Below are 17,253 nucleotides of genomic sequence, written 5' to 3' on the forward strand. Positions count from 1 at the left end.
CTATGGGAAGCCCCAGCTGTTGAGGGCTCGGATTTCGGATTTCGGACTCAAGGTGCGAATGTGGCGATGGCCCTGGGTCTTGTTTGGGACCGAGGGTTCCGGGCTTGGGTTGAACTGCTGCTTCCTGTGTGGCCGGGCCGAGCTGACGCTCCAGGAGGAGACTGGGTGGCCTTCTGCAAGCCCACCTGTCCTAGTCACCAGCTCCCTCACCTGAGCTCCCTGTCACCGCCAGGGGGACACCGCGTCCTTGCTAATCCCGTCTACACCGCCCCGTCTGCTTCAGCTGCGGTCATTCTGGAGTGTGCACCCCTGTCTCCAGCATACACCCCTCCCTTTCCTAAAGTTTCTAATAAACTCAAGCCCTCCCTGCCTTCCCCACGAAGTGGCTTCGACCACTCTGTCAGCCCTGTATCACTCTCCTGTGCTCGCTCCCCTCCCCAGCGAGAATGTGAGTGGCCCTGTTCCCTGGCAGATGTCAGCTGACGGCAGGATGGATATCAGCCCACACAGCTTACACCCATCCTACCCCCCCCCCCCGGGGGGCCAGGTCAGGGGACAGAGCCCGACACTTGGGTGCACGTGACAAAACATGCTGTTGTGGACCTCAGTCACTCTACACGCACAAGGTGCTGTGTGGATGTGTCAAGAAGTCATTTGTTTAAAAGAAAAGGTGGATCACTCACCACAGAGGGCTGGATACCAGCTGGATGACCGAGTGCAGTGCCCTCGCTGAAGAGAAAGTGCCTGGCCAAACCTCCTCCCCTGGTGACCTAGAAACACCCACTTTACACGCGTCCCCCAGCTCACCTCGGCCTGTACCCTGACTGCCCAAAATGCACACTGCCAAGCTGTGCCCTGCAGGTGCCAGACGTTCAAAACTATTGTGTTGATGTCATCCATAAGGATAAGGTAAAGATAGATGCTCGGGTGGCTTAAATATAAGGTGCATACTTGATATTTTATACAAAAGCTAGAGAAAGACGTGAGGGCACAGTGATACTGGCTAATACTAATTGAGCACATACTATGTGTCATAATTTTTTCAAGTGTTTTACATATAATGGCTCCTGCATTCTTTGAGGTAACCCCGTGAGTTATGACCTAGCCTAGCTTTACAGATTGGAAAACGGAGGCACCGACAGGTTAAGTAACTTGCCTAAGGTCACACAGCAGATAAGTGGCAGGACCCGAACTTGAGCCCAGGCTGTCTGGCTGTAGAATCCCTGTTCAGAACCACGAGTCTCTACCACCTTGTGTTGGAGAGAACAGGATTTGTGGCCTCATATGGTTTTTCGTGAACTTTAAGTGTAGTGCTCCCCGTATGGGCGAGAATACTACAAAGTGAGATGCAATGCTTTGCACATAGTAGGATTTGAATTATCTGCTGATGACTTTATCCGTTATCTGGATGGGAAAAATTGGCCAGATTGAAAACAAACGCAAAAGAGGGTATAGAAAAGTGGCTTGGCTCAGTGGTTGGGCATTGACCTACAAACCAGGAGGTCCCGCTTCAATTCCTGGTCAGGCCACATGCCTGGGTTGAGGGTTCGAGCCCCAGTGGGGAATGTGCAGGAGGCAGCCAATGATTCTCTCTCATCATTGATGTTCCTATTTCTGTCTCTCTCTCTCTCTCTCTCCCTTCCTCTCTGAAATCAATAAAAATATATATATATATTTTAAAAAGTGGCTTAGGATAGTCCTAGCCGATTTGACTCAGTGGATAGAACACTGGCCTATGGACCAAAGGGTCCCCAGTTCAATTCCCCAGGTTTGATTCCAGTCAAGGGCACATACCTCGATTGCAGGCTCCTCCCTGGCCTGGGACCTGGTGTGGGCTTGTGTAGGAGGCAACCAGTTGATGCGTTTCTCTCACAATGATATTTCTCTGTCTTTCCCTCTCTCTTCCACTCTCTCTGAAAACCAATGGAAAAATAGCTTCAGGTGAGGATTAAAAAAGAAAAGTGCTTAGGATGCATATGTCCACAATGTCCGGTAGTGACAGTTTTATACTTAAACTAGAGGCCTGGTGCATGAAATTCGTGCACTGGGGGGGAGGGGAGGGTCCTCAGCCCAGCTTGCCCCCTCTCACAGTCCGGGAGCCCTCAGGGGATGTCCTACTGACAGCTTAGGCGTAAGCTGCAGTCTGGCCTCCCTCTGCGGGAGGTGACTGGGCTGATCAGGGGGAAGGCACCACCCCCATCACCCCGCTGCTGCAGCCACTGCCAGTCATTGCAGCCACCAAGGTGTTTTCATCAACACGGACTCGTCCCTTCACCACGAAAAAAATGACAACTTTCTTTAGGCATTTTCAAGATGTCTCTTTCATAGGATATGACATTTCTTTCTTTTTTTCTTTTATCCTCACCTGAGGATAATTTTCCCATTGATTTTTAGAGATCATGGAAGAGAGAGGGAAGACAGAAACATCAATGTGAGAGGGACACTTCGATTGGTTGCCTCCTGCATGAGCCCTGACCTGGGCCCTGGCCCGGGAGGATCCTGCAACCTAGGTACATGCCCTTGATCAGAATCGAACCTGGACCCTGCAGTCAGCAGGCCAAGCCTCTGTCCACTGAGCCAAACCGGCTAGTGCAGAATATGACATTTCTTAGCCCCTCCAGCAGCAGGCCTTCATTTTTTTCCTCCAGGAGTGAGGTGGAAAACCCTAGATCACCTTCTTGGATTCTTATTACCCAAGTTACCAAGAACACTGTGAGTGGCGTACCAGGAACTTAGCCAATGAGCGGTCAGAAAAGGTGTTTCCTCTGCAGCTCACCTGCAGAGGCGGGACTGCTGGTGCACCGCAGCTGGAGCAGGCCCCCCTGTCTGTGTCTGCTCCGGGCCTGCTCCCCGCCCCCCCCCCCCCCCCCCCCCCCCCCCCCCCCGTCTCTGTCTCCATCTCCACTCTGGGCCTCACCTGCACGCGCAGCCTCCTTCTGACTGGTCGTAACTGTTACAGCGTCCTGGCTAATTTGCATATTACCTCTTTTTATATATGTAGATTAGCAAAGAACCAGAGCTGATGGGACGTGTCAGTGGGAAAGTACATGTCTAAGGCAGGCCAGTGTCAGGGCTGGGGTATCATCCCCATCTGGGGCCACACGGTGGAGTGGTTACACCTTAATGCCAGCTGCTGGGGAAGAATACCGTGTTCTTAGGAACACCCACTGATAATAACGGAAACTTATTTATGTTTATTTAAAGCCCCCCCAACTTATTTTTAAAAATCTCAAACCTACAGAATAACCTATGCACTCTTTACCTAGATTCCCAATTCTGTCACATTTTGAGATAATCATCTTTCACCCACAATGCTTCAGAATGCATTTTCTAACAGGGCATCCCCGCCTCAGACACTCAACACAATGTTCATGCTTGGAAGTTTTTTCATTGATGCGATGCTGTGAGCCAGTACCAAGTCCATATTCAAATTTCCCCGATAACAACCTTTACAGGCGCCTTTTCTTGTTTTCTGCCTGGGGTTCAGAGTTTGCATTCGTTGTAATCAACAAAAACTTGACACTTTAAGCAACAAAATTTTTAACTCAAAAACTTTGGATGTGAGTCTGTCTTAAAAGACCCTATTTCCGGCCTTCCAGGAGGAGAATCCTGAACACACAGAATCCTTTGGAAGAGGCAGCGATGCTGGGACTGAACCACAGCCGTGCTCAGGGCAGCGCTGAGAACGGCTCGATGGGGGTTGAGCTCATCGTCTTAGTTTTTCGCTCTTGCTGTGACCTGTCAATCTTTCTGTAAGTGACCTGTTTGTGTGTGTGTCCTGGTACATATTTAGTGTGCAGAGGCCCAGAGAACAGCCACCTGGGCATTTGGGAATTGCGAGTGCCGTCACTAGGAGGCGGGGTGTGGGAGTGTGGTGGGTGCATATGAGCAGTAGTGTTGTTTGTGCCGTTAGAGGTTGGGGAGCACTTGGGCAAAGGCCTGAGGCATGAAGGGATCATGGTGGAAAACTCGGGAGTGTTCCCAGAGGGAGGCGATGGGCACAAAAGACCCCAGGAACCTGTTTGAACAGAAAGCAGCTCGGCCAGTATGAGCGGGCGTAGGTGAGAGGTACAGGTGAGACGCCCAAAGGCCCGGGAGGCTGTGTCCAGATCTACTGTCACTGCCCAGGGGAAGTTACTGCAGGGTGTCGGGAGGGCAGAGAAACGAGCCCCTCGCAGCACGACACCCCACACCTTCCTCTCCAAGGGTCCTCCTCCCACCTGGGGATGTGGGACTAACCTCATACACGTGAACCTGGCTGCCGGATAAATCCCCTCTATACCAGCTCCTTCTCCCACCAGGAAAGGAAGAGAGCTGATTTTCTAGAGTCTCTTCAAAATAATGAGAATATACTTTTAAAGTCTTTGCTAATTATAACAGATAAAAATGATCTCACTGCAATTTACTTTTCCTCTTATTACAGTAGGTGGGTGGCTTCTCATAACCTGTATTTTTTTAAAAAATATATTTTTATTGATTTCAGAGAGGAGGAGAGAGGGAGGGAGAAACATCAATGATGAGAGAACCATTGATTGGCTGCCTCAGGCACGCGCCCTCCAGGGGATCAGCCTGCAACCCCAGCACAGGTCCTGACAGGGATTCCAACCATGACCTCCTGGTTCACAGGTCAATGCTCAACCACTGAGCCACATGGACCAGGAGCATGTATTTTCCTTGCTGTGAACTGTTCATAGGCTGTGTTGTTGTTTTTTTCTATTGGGTTACTTACTGTTTTATTGATTCATAAGGACTTTACATGTAGGAGGGAAATGAGTCCTTGCTGATACCAATTTCAAATAATCCCCCCCCCCCCCCCCCTTCATCACCTCTTTTTGACATCATTAATGGGGGTTTTGGCCAGGCAGAAATGAACAAGGCAGCTTACTTCTCTGACTCGGGAAGGCCAGAACTAGGTTAACAGACCCTCTACTCCCTTCTGATTCTAATATTTTGTGTCCACACTACAATTGATGGAGGGGGCGGAGGCCACACAAGCTAACCAAGCCTGGTAGGGGAAAGGGGGCAGACACACTGGGTGCCAGGAAGTGGCCTGGTCTCACCGTGGCTCAGGGCGGGCAGCCCACTCCGCCTGGACTCAGTGCCCAGCTCTGCCTCTCGCCAGCCAGAAGCTGGGCCTCTAGTTTACGCGCTGGTTGGGAGCTGAGCAAGCGCTTAAGTTTACAGACGCGCTAGAAAGATGCCAAGAATCGCAGCAGCCCAGCGGCTAAATTCAGAAATTATGATTGGGCAGCAAACCTCAAGCCCGACTTAAAAAAATAAAAAATAAAAATTCGACCCCTTCTCCCACTGGCCCTCAAAAGAAATCAGGGCTCGCCGGAGCCACCAGAAGCATAGAGGGCTGTTCGAGCCGTCCGTGCGCCTCTCCGCGGGGGCTGCGGGGCCGAACCACGCCACGTGGGAAGGGGTAGCGCGGGGTCACCAGGCACCTGCTCCCGCTCCGGGGAAAGGGCCGTCGGAACCCGGCCTCTTCTCCCGGACGATCCGGATCCAGTAGCCAGCTCACCCCGTCTCCTTCTCCCCCGTCCATGCCTTTCGCTCCCGGTCCACACCGCCCGCCGCTCCGTCCACGCCGCCCGCTCCCGGTCCACGCGGCCCCGTCCAGACAGTTCGGGACCTCGGTCCACGCCGCCGATCCCGGGCTACGCCGCCCGCTCCCAGTCCACGCCGCCCCGTCCAGGCAGCCCACTCCCGAGCCACGCCGCCCGCGCCCTCGCCCCGCCGCGAACTACAACTCCCAGAATCCCCCGCCGCCGCCGCCCGGCTTCCGGTGCTGCGCAGTTTCCGGAGCGGATCGCAACCCGGAGTCCGGATCCGATCCCGCTCTGCACATTCCAAAGGCAGGTAAAGCCTGGGGCCCCGCGCCCGCCGGCCGCCCCCGCGCGCGCCGCCCCCGCCCGGCCCGCGCCCGCTTCACCCGCGCGCCCGCCCGCCCGCCCGCCGCCCCAGCCCCGCCCGGCCGCCGCCGCCGCCGCCGCCGCCCCGGTCCAGCCGCCATGCCGACTGTTCTTTGTTACATTCGCCGGCTGCGGGCACCGTGGGCGATCGGAGTCAAAACCCGGCTGGATTTCCCGGAGCCGCTCCGGGATCGCCCTGCGTGCGGCCCGCCGCCCGCCCCGCCGCCGGGGCGCTCCGGGCCCGCCGCCCAGCGCCCACCGTCCCTGCCAGCGCGGGCCACGGGCCTCGCTCTCCCGTGGGCGCGGCGCGGGGGGCTCCTCCGCCCCCGGCCCGCGTCCCCGCCCCCGGGGCCTGGGTCGCCGACTGCCCCCTCGTGATGTCGCTCGCTCCACGCGGGGCACAGCCCCCGGGGCGCACGGGAGGGTCCCTGGGCCTTCGCCCCGCGAGTAGAGAAGCGGGGGTCCGGGCGGCGGGGCTGCTCGCGCCCCCGAGAGCCCCCTGCGTCCTGCTTCTGTAACCCCGCGGGCGGCAGAGGGGAGGCAGGCAGAGCGGGGACAGTTGGCAGGTGCCCGCCTTCGGGGTGATGGCCGCGGGGAGGGGCACCTGGCGCAGACAGGTGGAGGGGCCGGGCCTGCAGCCTCCGATGGGGCAGGTGTGCTCAGGAGGGTCCGCGTCAGGAGTGCGAGCTCACGGACATGCAGACCCGCCTGGCCGCTCGGTTACTGTGTGTTTACCTCTATTGGCCTCTTAATGGGGTGGACGAGGCTTTCCCACGGACGCTCAGACATGGCCTGTTCCCTCCCCTCGCCCCTCGCCAGGGCAGATGGACATGGTAGAAACCATTGTGAGCGGAGACGGGCGGGCCCCTGTGGGTCAGGAAAGATGCCAGCCTGCAAAAACCACATTTACTTCAGCCCCTCCCGTAGAAGCCCGACCCCCCTGATGCATTTGGAGAACCCACCTTCGTCCCTGAAGGTGCTTTTAAGGATGAAAAGAAAATGGACAACTGGTTTTGAGATAAATCTTATAAGGCAAGGATGAGAACTCTGCCTAGAGAGTGCACGTATGTAAGATACTTGGTTTTTATAGTGAGGTGTCCCCCCCCCCCCCCCCCATTCACACACCCCACACCACATTCTGTTTCACAGCCTGGACATTCTCACAGTCTCCGCATTTTCCCGGCTCCACTCCGCTGTCTGCATTCCTTGACATCGCTGCCTGTGGCGAATGGCTAAGAAAGAGGAGAACTATAGTTTGGGCTGTGAAAGGAAAAGGCAGTAACATTTATCTGTTACCCCTTGATAGCTTGGATTCATACTTATGCAGAAACGTTGCCCACAAGGAATGTAATGATCTGTTTGGTTCTGGAAGTAAAAGGGACAGTTTGGTTTTTTGTGTTTTTTTTTTTCAGAAGACAAATTTAAAAATTAACCGCCGCAGGGGTTAGTAGCTTTTCTTGGAGTAATTGTATTTGAGAAAGAGCCCCATCCCTTAGGGCACACCTCAGGTGCCGTTCCTTCGATACCGTCTTTGCAGAAGGTCAGGAAAGGGACACTCGGCCATTTTGCAGATTTAAGGCAACTTTCAGACACGTGGCTCCAGAGGTTAAGATTGACAGCAGTGACTTAAACACTTCCTCCGCTTCCTTCTCACATGTGTGAAGTGTGGGTGGTCCCCGTCCAGTTTACCTCATCGTTCATGAGCCCATTCATTCAACAAGTATTTATGAAATGGCACCTCTGACATGCCTGGCACTACAGAGAGCGAGAGAGAGGTTCTGCTCGGTGGACCTCATGGTCTGGAGGGAGGAAGGTATCGCCAATAAACAAGACTGTGTCAGGTTGGCAGTGGTTAGAGCAGGGAGCGGGAAGGAAGGCCAGCAGGTGGAGGCGGTGGTATAGGTAGGGGTGGGTGCACTCGGGCTGTTAGGACTAGAAAGATCTGAGCAGGAGACCAGTGCTTTGAGGGGCTCAGTGGAGATCTGGGGTGAGAGTATCCCCGACAGATGAATGGCAAGTGCAAAGGCCCTGGGGTGGGAACAGCTTTGTGTGCCCAAGGATGAGAAAGACCCATGTGGGCCCTGGGGAGGAAGCACAGGGCGGCAGCACAGGCTGTCCACCAGAGTTTATCCCGAGTGCCAGGTGGACGCCGCTGGGGGCTTTGGGGAGGGAGGGACAGATGATCCTGTGGCTGACACATGGGGAATCCAGGCCCCACAAGATTCCACTAGAAATGGGGGAGAAAGAAGGAGAAATGAGGAGTGAGGACAATGTGTATTTCCAGAGCGAGGCAGGTCTTGCTGTTGGTTTGGTTTGGGAATGTGTGGTGGGTGACAGGAGGTGCGATTTACTGAGGTACATATGACGGGTGTGCAGGGGTGGGAGGTGATTAGGGGGAATCAGGGCCCTGCAGATGAGCGGCATCTTCAAACTGCCCCTCTGGGGTGGGATTAACCCTGGCCCAGGCCCCAGGTCCCTCACCTTCCTCTTCCTCTAGGAGACGGCGACCCCATCCCCAATCTTGGTGTGAGCCGAGGTCCTGGGGTGTGGAAATCTCAGGGTGTCCACAGATGTGTGGGTGTGTGGGGAGTGAGCCCACTGTGGGGTAAGACCTCGGACTTCTGGCAGATGGAAGGCGCCCTCAAGCTGCCGGAGGAAGCGGGGACCGTTGGCATTTATAGTGTCCTTGGTGAGTGCTGTGGGCCACTGCCATCATCAAGCTCTTCCATTCCCATCTTCCATTCCGTTCCAGTCTTGTCTGTGGAACGAGATTTCCTGCACTCACATTATAAACATGGAGACGGGGCAGAGGTGAACATTTGCCCATGATCTGTGAACTGGTTGTGGGGGGAAGCCCTCCCTGCCTCACTGAAGGTGACTGTTCACCGAAGCCTACGCTGTATTTCCTGTGGTGCTCGGTGTGGTCTCAATGATTGCAATGATAACTCAATCCAGAAGAAATTAGCACACCCTAATGGCCATACAAAATCAAGACTAATTAGCTTTCTATGCCTATTTGAAGTGTGATCAGTAGAGTCGTCTTGAGCAGGAATATGTACCATTGGGTTCAATGTCTGCAGTGGTGGAGACAGGAGATCACAGAGAAAGAAGTGCTGTGAGCTTCCCGATGTAAAGAGCTCGTTGGTGTGTTTCATAGTAGATGGCAGTGGGCATCACACCGCAGTGCTGGAGCCCAGGGCACATGTTTAGAAGAGTGACATACACTGTTATTTTAAGAAGTCAGTACTTATACTGGAAGTTATATTCCTTGCAGCTGTTTGAACCAAGGATGCCAGTTGAAGCTGTCAGCTTAAGTGCAGGGAATAGCATTTTGTAAAAACACTTTTGCAGAAATATTAACAAAATGTTGGGTGGTGCCAGGAACCAGGCATCAAGTGGGGTTCAGGGCCTTGGGAGGGCCAGTGCTGGGCTGGGGCCATGGGCTAAGAGATGATGGGGGTAGGTGCTGGGTGCAGAGGGAGAGAGGACAGGGGCCAGCCGGGTTACCCCCTGTAGTGGCTTTGGATGGGGGATGGGAATGAAGAGGGGCTTAGGACGGAGCTCCCAGGGCATGGAAAGAAGAAAAGGACTGGGAGGCCGCAGAAGACAGGTTCTCCAGAGGTAAGGGAGGCTGGTGGAGGGGATGTGACAAGGAGAAGTGGTTTTCCCATTGGAGAGAATGAGAGGTGAGGAAGCCACGGGAGTTCTTACCAGGATTTTTGCAATGAAAGAAAACAGAAATGGAGTTCAGGGGGCGCATGAATGGGTGCTGGCGTGAATGACCCTTTCCTTACTGAGAGGTGCCCTACGTTATTGGCTCCATTTGACTCGTCGATGTCCAGCAGGGTTTGTGTCTCCAACTTAGAGCTGCAGGCGTTGAGATATTACAAGTGTCGTCATAACACCTGATGAACTGGCCTTCTGCCCTTGATGGGGCTGGAAGCAAACCCATTAGAGGTGGAATGTCCTTAAATCATGCTTCCTGTGAGCGGACTGCCACTTCCCACTGGCTCTCTGGGGAGAAGGGACTGTATCTGCTGGACAAAGAGTATGCCTTTGAGAAGGGGTATTCCAAGTGTTTTGTAACTCTGAAGGCCTTTGGCCTGTTGTAAGTTTAAAAAAAAAGTATGCTAATTAGTTATAGTAATTTTGCCTTTATTGTGACCAAAAACATAAATATAATTTTAGCACCTTATTAGTCAAGAGGTTCACAGAGACCCTTGTTCACACCAGGCCACTTCAGATCCATTAATTGATCCTGTTCTCTGGATCCCTTATGTCCCTCTTGGGTCTGTTTTCTCCAGCACATCTGCCTCCTCTGGACTCAGTTCCCTGACACTGCTATTCTCTACGGTGCTCCCCATCCTTAGGCCGAGGGTGCAGGAGGACCTTTTCCAAGCTCCCAGGGGGCCTAGTTTTAAAATTTTGTGTCTGTCACACAAGGCGTATTATTTAATAAGAATCAGTGCTCAAACCACCCCTCTTTTTGTTAAGTGAAAAGATGACTGCCAGTTAAAGCTCTAATCAACGTAATAAAGTTAATGTTACCTCAGTTTCTATTTTTAAGATGGCAGAGTATAGACCTCTCTCTCCCCTCTTTACTCTAACCCTCTCCTTGTATAGATAAGGAAACGGAGGCCCATGGAGGGGAAATAAGGAGCTTGTCCTGGCGTGTTCTCAGCCCAGGTAAATTCAGGAACTGCTGGGCTAAACACACTCCCACAGATTTCTACTGCAGGACTTCTCAGGGCCTTTAATGTGCCATTATGTGTCAAAACTCCAGAATGGGGATTGCAGCGCGTCACAAATTTATGGTCACAAAATTCATCTCTACCCACCTACTTCCCCCACCTTGGCCCCCACAGCGCATCTTTCAGAACAATTCTGCAGCACGTTAGTGAAAATCACTCTTTTTTGTGTGTGATTTTTTCCTTTCATTTTTTTTTTTCTTTAATGCTTTTAATAGTGTCATGAGGGCATGCATCCAGGGGGAAATGTCTGTCTGGATTAAAAAAGTATCCTGAGCCTCTCGGCCAGGGCTGGCTGCTGAGCACTTGAAATGCGGCTGATCGAATTGGGATGGGCTCGAAGTATGAAATACAGCCTGGATTTTCAAGACTTAGTATGAGGAAGTTACAAATGAGTTGTAATGTGAATCACACGTTGAAATGATATTTGGGATATGTTCTGTTAAATAAAATGTTACAAAATTACATATGTGAATCCTAACGAGAATTTTGGTAGACAAGATTGTTCTAAAACTTATATGGAAGGGCAAGGAACCAGAACGGCTGAAAGCACTTTGAAAAAGCAAGGGGACCAGTCTATCCAATTAGAAGACTTCCTATAAAGTGATGGCAATTAAAACTGTACTGATTGATCTCTGCTGAGTGGTGTTGGCGCAAGGATAGACACAGAAATCAATAGGACAGAAAGGAGAACCGGAAGCAGACCCGCACAGATGTGGCCGTCTGGTTTTGGACAAAGGTGCAAAAGCAATTCAGTGGTGCTGACGCAATTGGACACCTCTAAGCATAAAAATGAACGTGGACTGTAACTGCACATCTTTTACAAAGATGAAATCAAATTGGATATTAGACTTACATGTGAAATATAAAAAGGTAAGTCTTTTCTAAGAAATATAGGAGAAAACCTTTGGGACTTAGAGCCGAGTGCAGAGGTCTTAGATGTGGCACCAAAAGCACAATCCAAAATGGAAAAACTGATAAGTTGGATTTCATCAAAATTGTGAAGAGGATGAAAAGACAAGCCCTAACCAGGGAGAATATATTTGCAAACCACGTATTCGACAAAGGATCTAGATGTATAAGGAACTTTCAAAACACAGCAACCAAAAACCCTGGCAGTCCAGCTAGATTAGAACATGGGCAAGAGACAAGAGGAGACATTTTACTGAAGAGGATTTACAGATGGTAGCACATTGAGAAGGTGTTCAATCTCATTAGCCACTAGGGAAGGAAATGCAGATTAAAACGATAGCAAGAGACCACTGTACCTCTCTGAGAATGGCCAGAATAAAAACTGTGAACCAAATGCTGGTGAGGAGGGGGAGAAACTGGATCTTAAAAACTAAACATACAGCCAGGCCAGTGTGGCTCAGTGGTTGAGCGTCGACCCATGAACCAGGGGGATATGGTTTGATTCCTGGTCAGGGCACATGCCCAGGTTGCAGGCTCAATCCCCAGTAGGGGGCGTGCAGGAGGCAGCCAATCGATGATTTTCTCTCATCATTGACGTTTCTCTCTCCCCCTCTCCCTTCTTCTCTCTGAAATCAATAAAAACACATAAAAACACAAAACTAAACATCCACTTAACGTGTGTATTATGTGGCATTGATGCGGCTCTGACTCCTGGTGACCCTATGAACGAGTGACAACCACACTATCCTATAGACTCGTGCCTGTGGCTTCTTTTATGGAATCGGTTCATCTCCTATGTAGTCTTCCTTGTTTCCTGCTGCCCTCCATTTTACCAATACCCACTTAATACGTGGCCAGAGATGCATTTGTGGGCATTTATGCCAGAGGAATGACCACTCATGCCCACAGGAAACCCTATGCACAGTTGTTTATAGAGGCTTTATTTATAGTAGACAGAAACGGGGAAATCCTGTGTCTTCAGTGGGTGAGTGGGTCGGCCGTGTCGTGGAATATTATACAACAGTAAAAAGGAAGGAACTCCTCATACACGCATCACCCTGCATGGGTCGGAAGGGCATTATGCTGAGTTAGAAAATCAAAACGGAAAGCTAGTTTCCAAAGGTCACACACTGTATGGGTCCATTTATGTGGCATTCCCAAAGGAAACATGGTCAATGGAGTCGGGCGGCAGGGAACAGGAGGTGACTAAAGGCGACACAGATCGAGGTCCTCCCAGCAGGGGACAGTGCTGAATCTTGATGGTAGTGCTGGTCGCGTGCGTCTGCACCTGTGATAAAACGACAGCATTAGGTGCACACGCGCTGTGCCAACGTCCGTTTTCCTGGTTTGAGAGATCTGTTCTCAGTGCGGTAGTTATGTAAGAATTTGTATAGTAGATACATGGTTATGTAAGATGCAAGCCTTGGGGAAAACGGAGTGAAAGGTACATGGGACCTCTCTCTGCTATTTTTGAAGCTTCCTGTGAATCTGTAATATTTCACATCTTAATAACAGCCTCAATAATCTCCCATGTGTGGCTCGCCTTGTGTTGCTCTCGGGGAGTCTGCTTTGCACCTGAAAAGGCTCTGGTGGGTCATCCAGGCCAGAGGTACGTGCCCAGGATGCAGCCCTGTTGCCCCTCCTCTGCCTCCCTGTGCCATGTAAGTGGGTGGGGCTGGCCAGGGACGGCCCAGCCAGGTTAACAAATGAAAGGATCTTCGTGTGACACTCACACAACAGCCTCCTGGGAAATGCTGTGTTTTTTGTTTGTTTTTTTACTTACTTTTAGCTACCTGTGTTTTAAAATCATGAGTTTTCATTTTCCAATGTTTCAAAGCTGATTACTTTTTCTAAAGCCCAGCCTTTGCAGATCACATTAAAAAGTAATCTTTTACCACCTCACATCCATTAGGATGGCTACTATTTTTTTAAAAATCAGAAACCAACAAGTGCTGAAGAGGAGGTGGAGAAACTGGGACTCCAGCTCCCTGTTGGTGGGATGGAAAGTGGTGAAGCCGCGTGGAAGGCAGCATGGAGGTTCCTCCAAAAATTAAACATAGAGCTGCCATGTGACCCAGCAATCCCACTTCTGAGATACACCCCAAAGCCCTGAACGCAGCTCCCACAGAGGTACGCGTGCTCTCCTGTCCCAGCAGCAGCTATTCGCAGGGGTCCTCAAACTACAGCCCGCAGGCCACATGCAAATACAAATACTGTATTTGTTCCCGTTTTGTGTTTTTACTTCAAAATAAGGTATGTGCAGTGTGCATAGGAATTTGTTCATAGTTTTTTTTAAAACTATAGTCCGGCCCTCCAACGGTCTGAGGGACAGTGAACTGGCCCCCTGTTTAAAAAGTTTGAGGACCCCTGATTCACAGTAGAGAGACCACGGCAGCAATCCACATGGCCAGCCAGAGGACAGATAAAACAGTGTGCTCCATGCAGACAATGGAGTGCGATTCAGCCTCAAAAAGGAAGGACGGTCTGGCACAGGCTGCGGCATGAGTGAACCCTGAGGACATGATGCCGAGTGAAATAAGCCAGTCCCAGAGAGACGAGCACTGCATGTACGTGAGGGACCAGGGTAGTCACATGCCTATTAAGTGGTCTTTTTAAACTGTCCTGTGCATGTTCTGCCGTCGAGTGAGCCTGGGCTTCCTTCGCCCTCCCGGGACCCTGCACAGCCCTGTCTGCTGGGGCCTGGGTGCCTGGTCTGCGCTGGGATAAAGGACAGTCCCTCAGATTCTCAGGTCACTGCTGGGTGAGCGCAGGCTTTAACTCCTCGTGCTGGTGTCCTGGAAAAACACCGTGTTTTTACAGAGAATGTGCCAAGCTCGCAATAGTCTGATGAGATTTCTGGGCTTTCCGCGCTGCCGGTGGCGGTGGGGCCTCTTGCCATCTCAGTCCTGCACGCTGGACATCGAAGCCTGGAGAGGAAGCAGCCCCCATACCGCCCACCTGAGGGCTGGGTCTGGCGCCACGGCTCCCGTGCCCGGGAGCCCAGCGTCCCTGGAGGGATGGCAGGGCCTGATGCGCTCAGGCAGCTGCTCCGCCTCTGTAGGTGCGCCGCAGGGTGGGACCTGGAGGGCCACCTTCCCGGTGTTTCTTTGTTATGGGGTGGTGGCCACAGCATTAGTAACAAAGAAATAGAATTTCCGGAGGATGAGGCCCAGAAATCAGGATTTTAAAAAGATTCCCAGATGATCCTAATGTGCAGCCAAGGTTGAGAACCACTGTTCTAGATTTTTCCCCCCATTGTTGACCGTGTAGGGTTTCCCCGGGGAGCTGAAGCATTTGCCAGCGTCTCCCCAGAAGCAGAAGATGAGGACACATTTGTTTGGCCAAATCTGGGTCCTCCCACCAGCCCCCTCTGTGTCCTCCCAGAGGCCCCGACCACCCCTTGCCCTGCAGTGGGCTGTGGGGCGGGAGGCTCACGCTGTCCTGCTGCCCCAGGTGGTGGTGGGTGTCCCGGGAGTGCCTGGCAAGAGAGGGGCGCATCTTATTAGAGCTGATACAATGTTCTCCAGGCGCAGACACTTGCCCGAAAGGCTGCCCTTTCCTGTAAGAGCATCGTTGCTCTGCAAGATTTGACTATCACAGGTTTTCTGTTTAAACTGTCCTCCAAGTATGTGTAGCAGGAAACCCTCAAATAGCATTAGCGTCCAGGGCAGTGAAGGCGAGCACAGGCCAATGCCCCCCTCTCCTCGGAGGCCACAAAGGAGAAACACTCGGCTCCAGGCCTGGCCTGCTCGGGGCAGGAGCAGCTGGGGCCTCTGAGGCCTGGGCCATGGTGGTGCCAGGAGGTGCTCTGTAAATACCGAGAGAGTGAGTTTAGCAGTTCAGATCACTTTGTACTTGAAACGAGTACACTTTCCAGATCTCACTGCTAATCTAACCAGACTTTTTAACTTCGTGGTGTACATTGTACAAATGAAGTATTTGAAACTTTTCGACCAACTCATGATTATCTGGTGGTCCAGTCACTAGCTGCCTGGGCCCAGTTGTACATGGAGGATTGTGTGCAGATGCGTGAGGCCTGGCGTGCAGAAGCGGTGGCCAGTCTGCTAGCACTCCGCCCCGTGCCTGGCCCCGTGTGCCGAGGCTGCTGTCCCGCCTCGGGGCCCTCCAGGTCCAGTGAGGGGCGAGTCACTAGATAGATAGCACACACATTGATGGTCACAGCGGTGCAAACTGGTGAAGGGAAATTGCAGGGCGCTTTCAGGAAGTGTTACAAGGGCCCTGATTTGGACCGGTGGGTCAGAAAGCACTCCCCGAAGAAGTGAGAAGAAGTGACAATTACACGAAGACCAGAAGAATGAGTAGGCGTCAGCCAGCGGCAGAGATGGGCACAGGAGGCTGGGGGTTGGGTTTGGTCCCAGGAACAGTAGGACGCCGCTAAGCTTCGGGTTGGCAAGTAACCTGATTGGGCTCATGTTCTAGTCTAGAAGAACCCCTGTGTAGTGTGGAACATGGGGGGCCAGCCAGGGTAGAGCAGGAAGAGCCACCTTCCAGGTGGGAGAAGGTGGGGCGTGGCCCAGGGAGGTAGTGGAGACTGCTGGGAAAAATACGCCCTGGCTATTTCTTTGGCATTTTAGGGCAAATGGGCAGTCCCATCTCCCTGCCTTGTCTCCGTGTTTATTCCCTCGGCCGCAGTGAGGTTCTCTTCTCTGCTGACGAAACGTATGTTCGGCAGATCTGAGTTTTCATTTGGACTTTGCATTGTCTGTGTTTCATTCTTCAAGCTCCCGGGGAGAGGGACGGCTTGTGGAATAGCTTTCAGGAAGTGCCAGGCGGCACACTTTCCCAGAAGGTGTACCAGCAGAGGGGCTCGGGCACAAGTAGGATGCAGGAAGGACGCCGGGTTGGCTTATCTGGGGATGGAGGGCGTGGGAGAGAAGGGAGTCACACTGGGTGGCATTGTTGACGCCAGGTGTATCGCACTTCCTGCTTCCCCACAACTGCACGGGGTGAGCCTTTTCATTTCCATTTCACGCGTCAGGAATCGGGCTCTGGAACTGACACGTGCAGGTCACCCTGAAATATGTGGGGGTCTGAGCCCAGCTGCCTCTGTGCAGGTCACTCTTGAGCTGTACCTCGAGGATGACTAGGGAATAGAAGTGACCGGATCTGACAGGTTTTGTGGAGAGCGGGGGCGCCCCCCCTCCACGAGGTCACGGTTGCTTTAGTCCCAGGAGAACCGAGTGCTCCCTGCGTTGCAGGCCCCGGGCGGCAGCTCTAGGCGAGGTTGCCCTGGAGGAAGTCACAGTCCAGTGAGGGAGGGAACAGAAGTGACAGTGTGAACACCGGCTTTTAAAAAATGCTGATATGTTTATTTTACAAATGGAAACACGGCTAATATAAAAAGGTGAAAGTGTGAATTCATGAAGACTTCCCCGTAGAGGCCATTCAACTCAATTGCTTTATTAAAAACAACATTATTTTGGGTGAGAACACATTTCAAGGCCCCAACCCCATCCCACCATAAAGAGCCCCCCCCCCCCCCCCCCCCCGAATTCATGTGCCTCAAAGCCCAGGCGCAAGGAGGCCTTTAGCAGGAATTGTCTTTTCAGATTGCTTTGGCAAAAAGCCCATCATTAACGACACTCTCTCTCTCGCTCCTGCCCTGACAGGTGTCGGCGATGGCTGAGGATGGCAGCGAGGAGATCATGTTCATCTGT

At 52.4% G+C, this 17,253-nt stretch overlaps 1 protein-coding gene across 2 annotated transcripts in view; it reads left to right on the forward strand.

The window, feature by feature from the left end:
* The first annotated feature begins 5,810 nt into the window (after positions 1–5,810).
* PRDM15 (PR/SET domain 15) overlaps positions 5,811–17,253 on the forward strand; it is a 46,679-nt gene continuing 35,236 nt past the window's right edge. For both annotated transcript variants that reach the window (XM_070407159.1, XM_070407158.1), the window contains exons 1-2: positions 5,811–5,858; positions 17,206–17,251. In XM_070407159.1, the coding sequence (XP_070263260.1) occupies positions 17,215–17,251 (37 nt within the window). In that variant the 5' untranslated portion in view covers positions 5,811–5,858; positions 17,206–17,214. The remainder of the gene's footprint in view (positions 5,859–17,205; positions 17,252–17,253) is intronic.

Source organism: Myotis yumanensis, unplaced genomic scaffold (assembly GCF_028538775.1).
Source record: "Myotis yumanensis isolate MYYU_CA2020_CCGP unplaced genomic scaffold, mMyoYum1.0.hap1 SCAF_2, whole genome shotgun sequence".
NCBI classification, from domain to species: Eukaryota; Metazoa; Chordata; class Mammalia; order Chiroptera; family Vespertilionidae; genus Myotis; species Myotis yumanensis.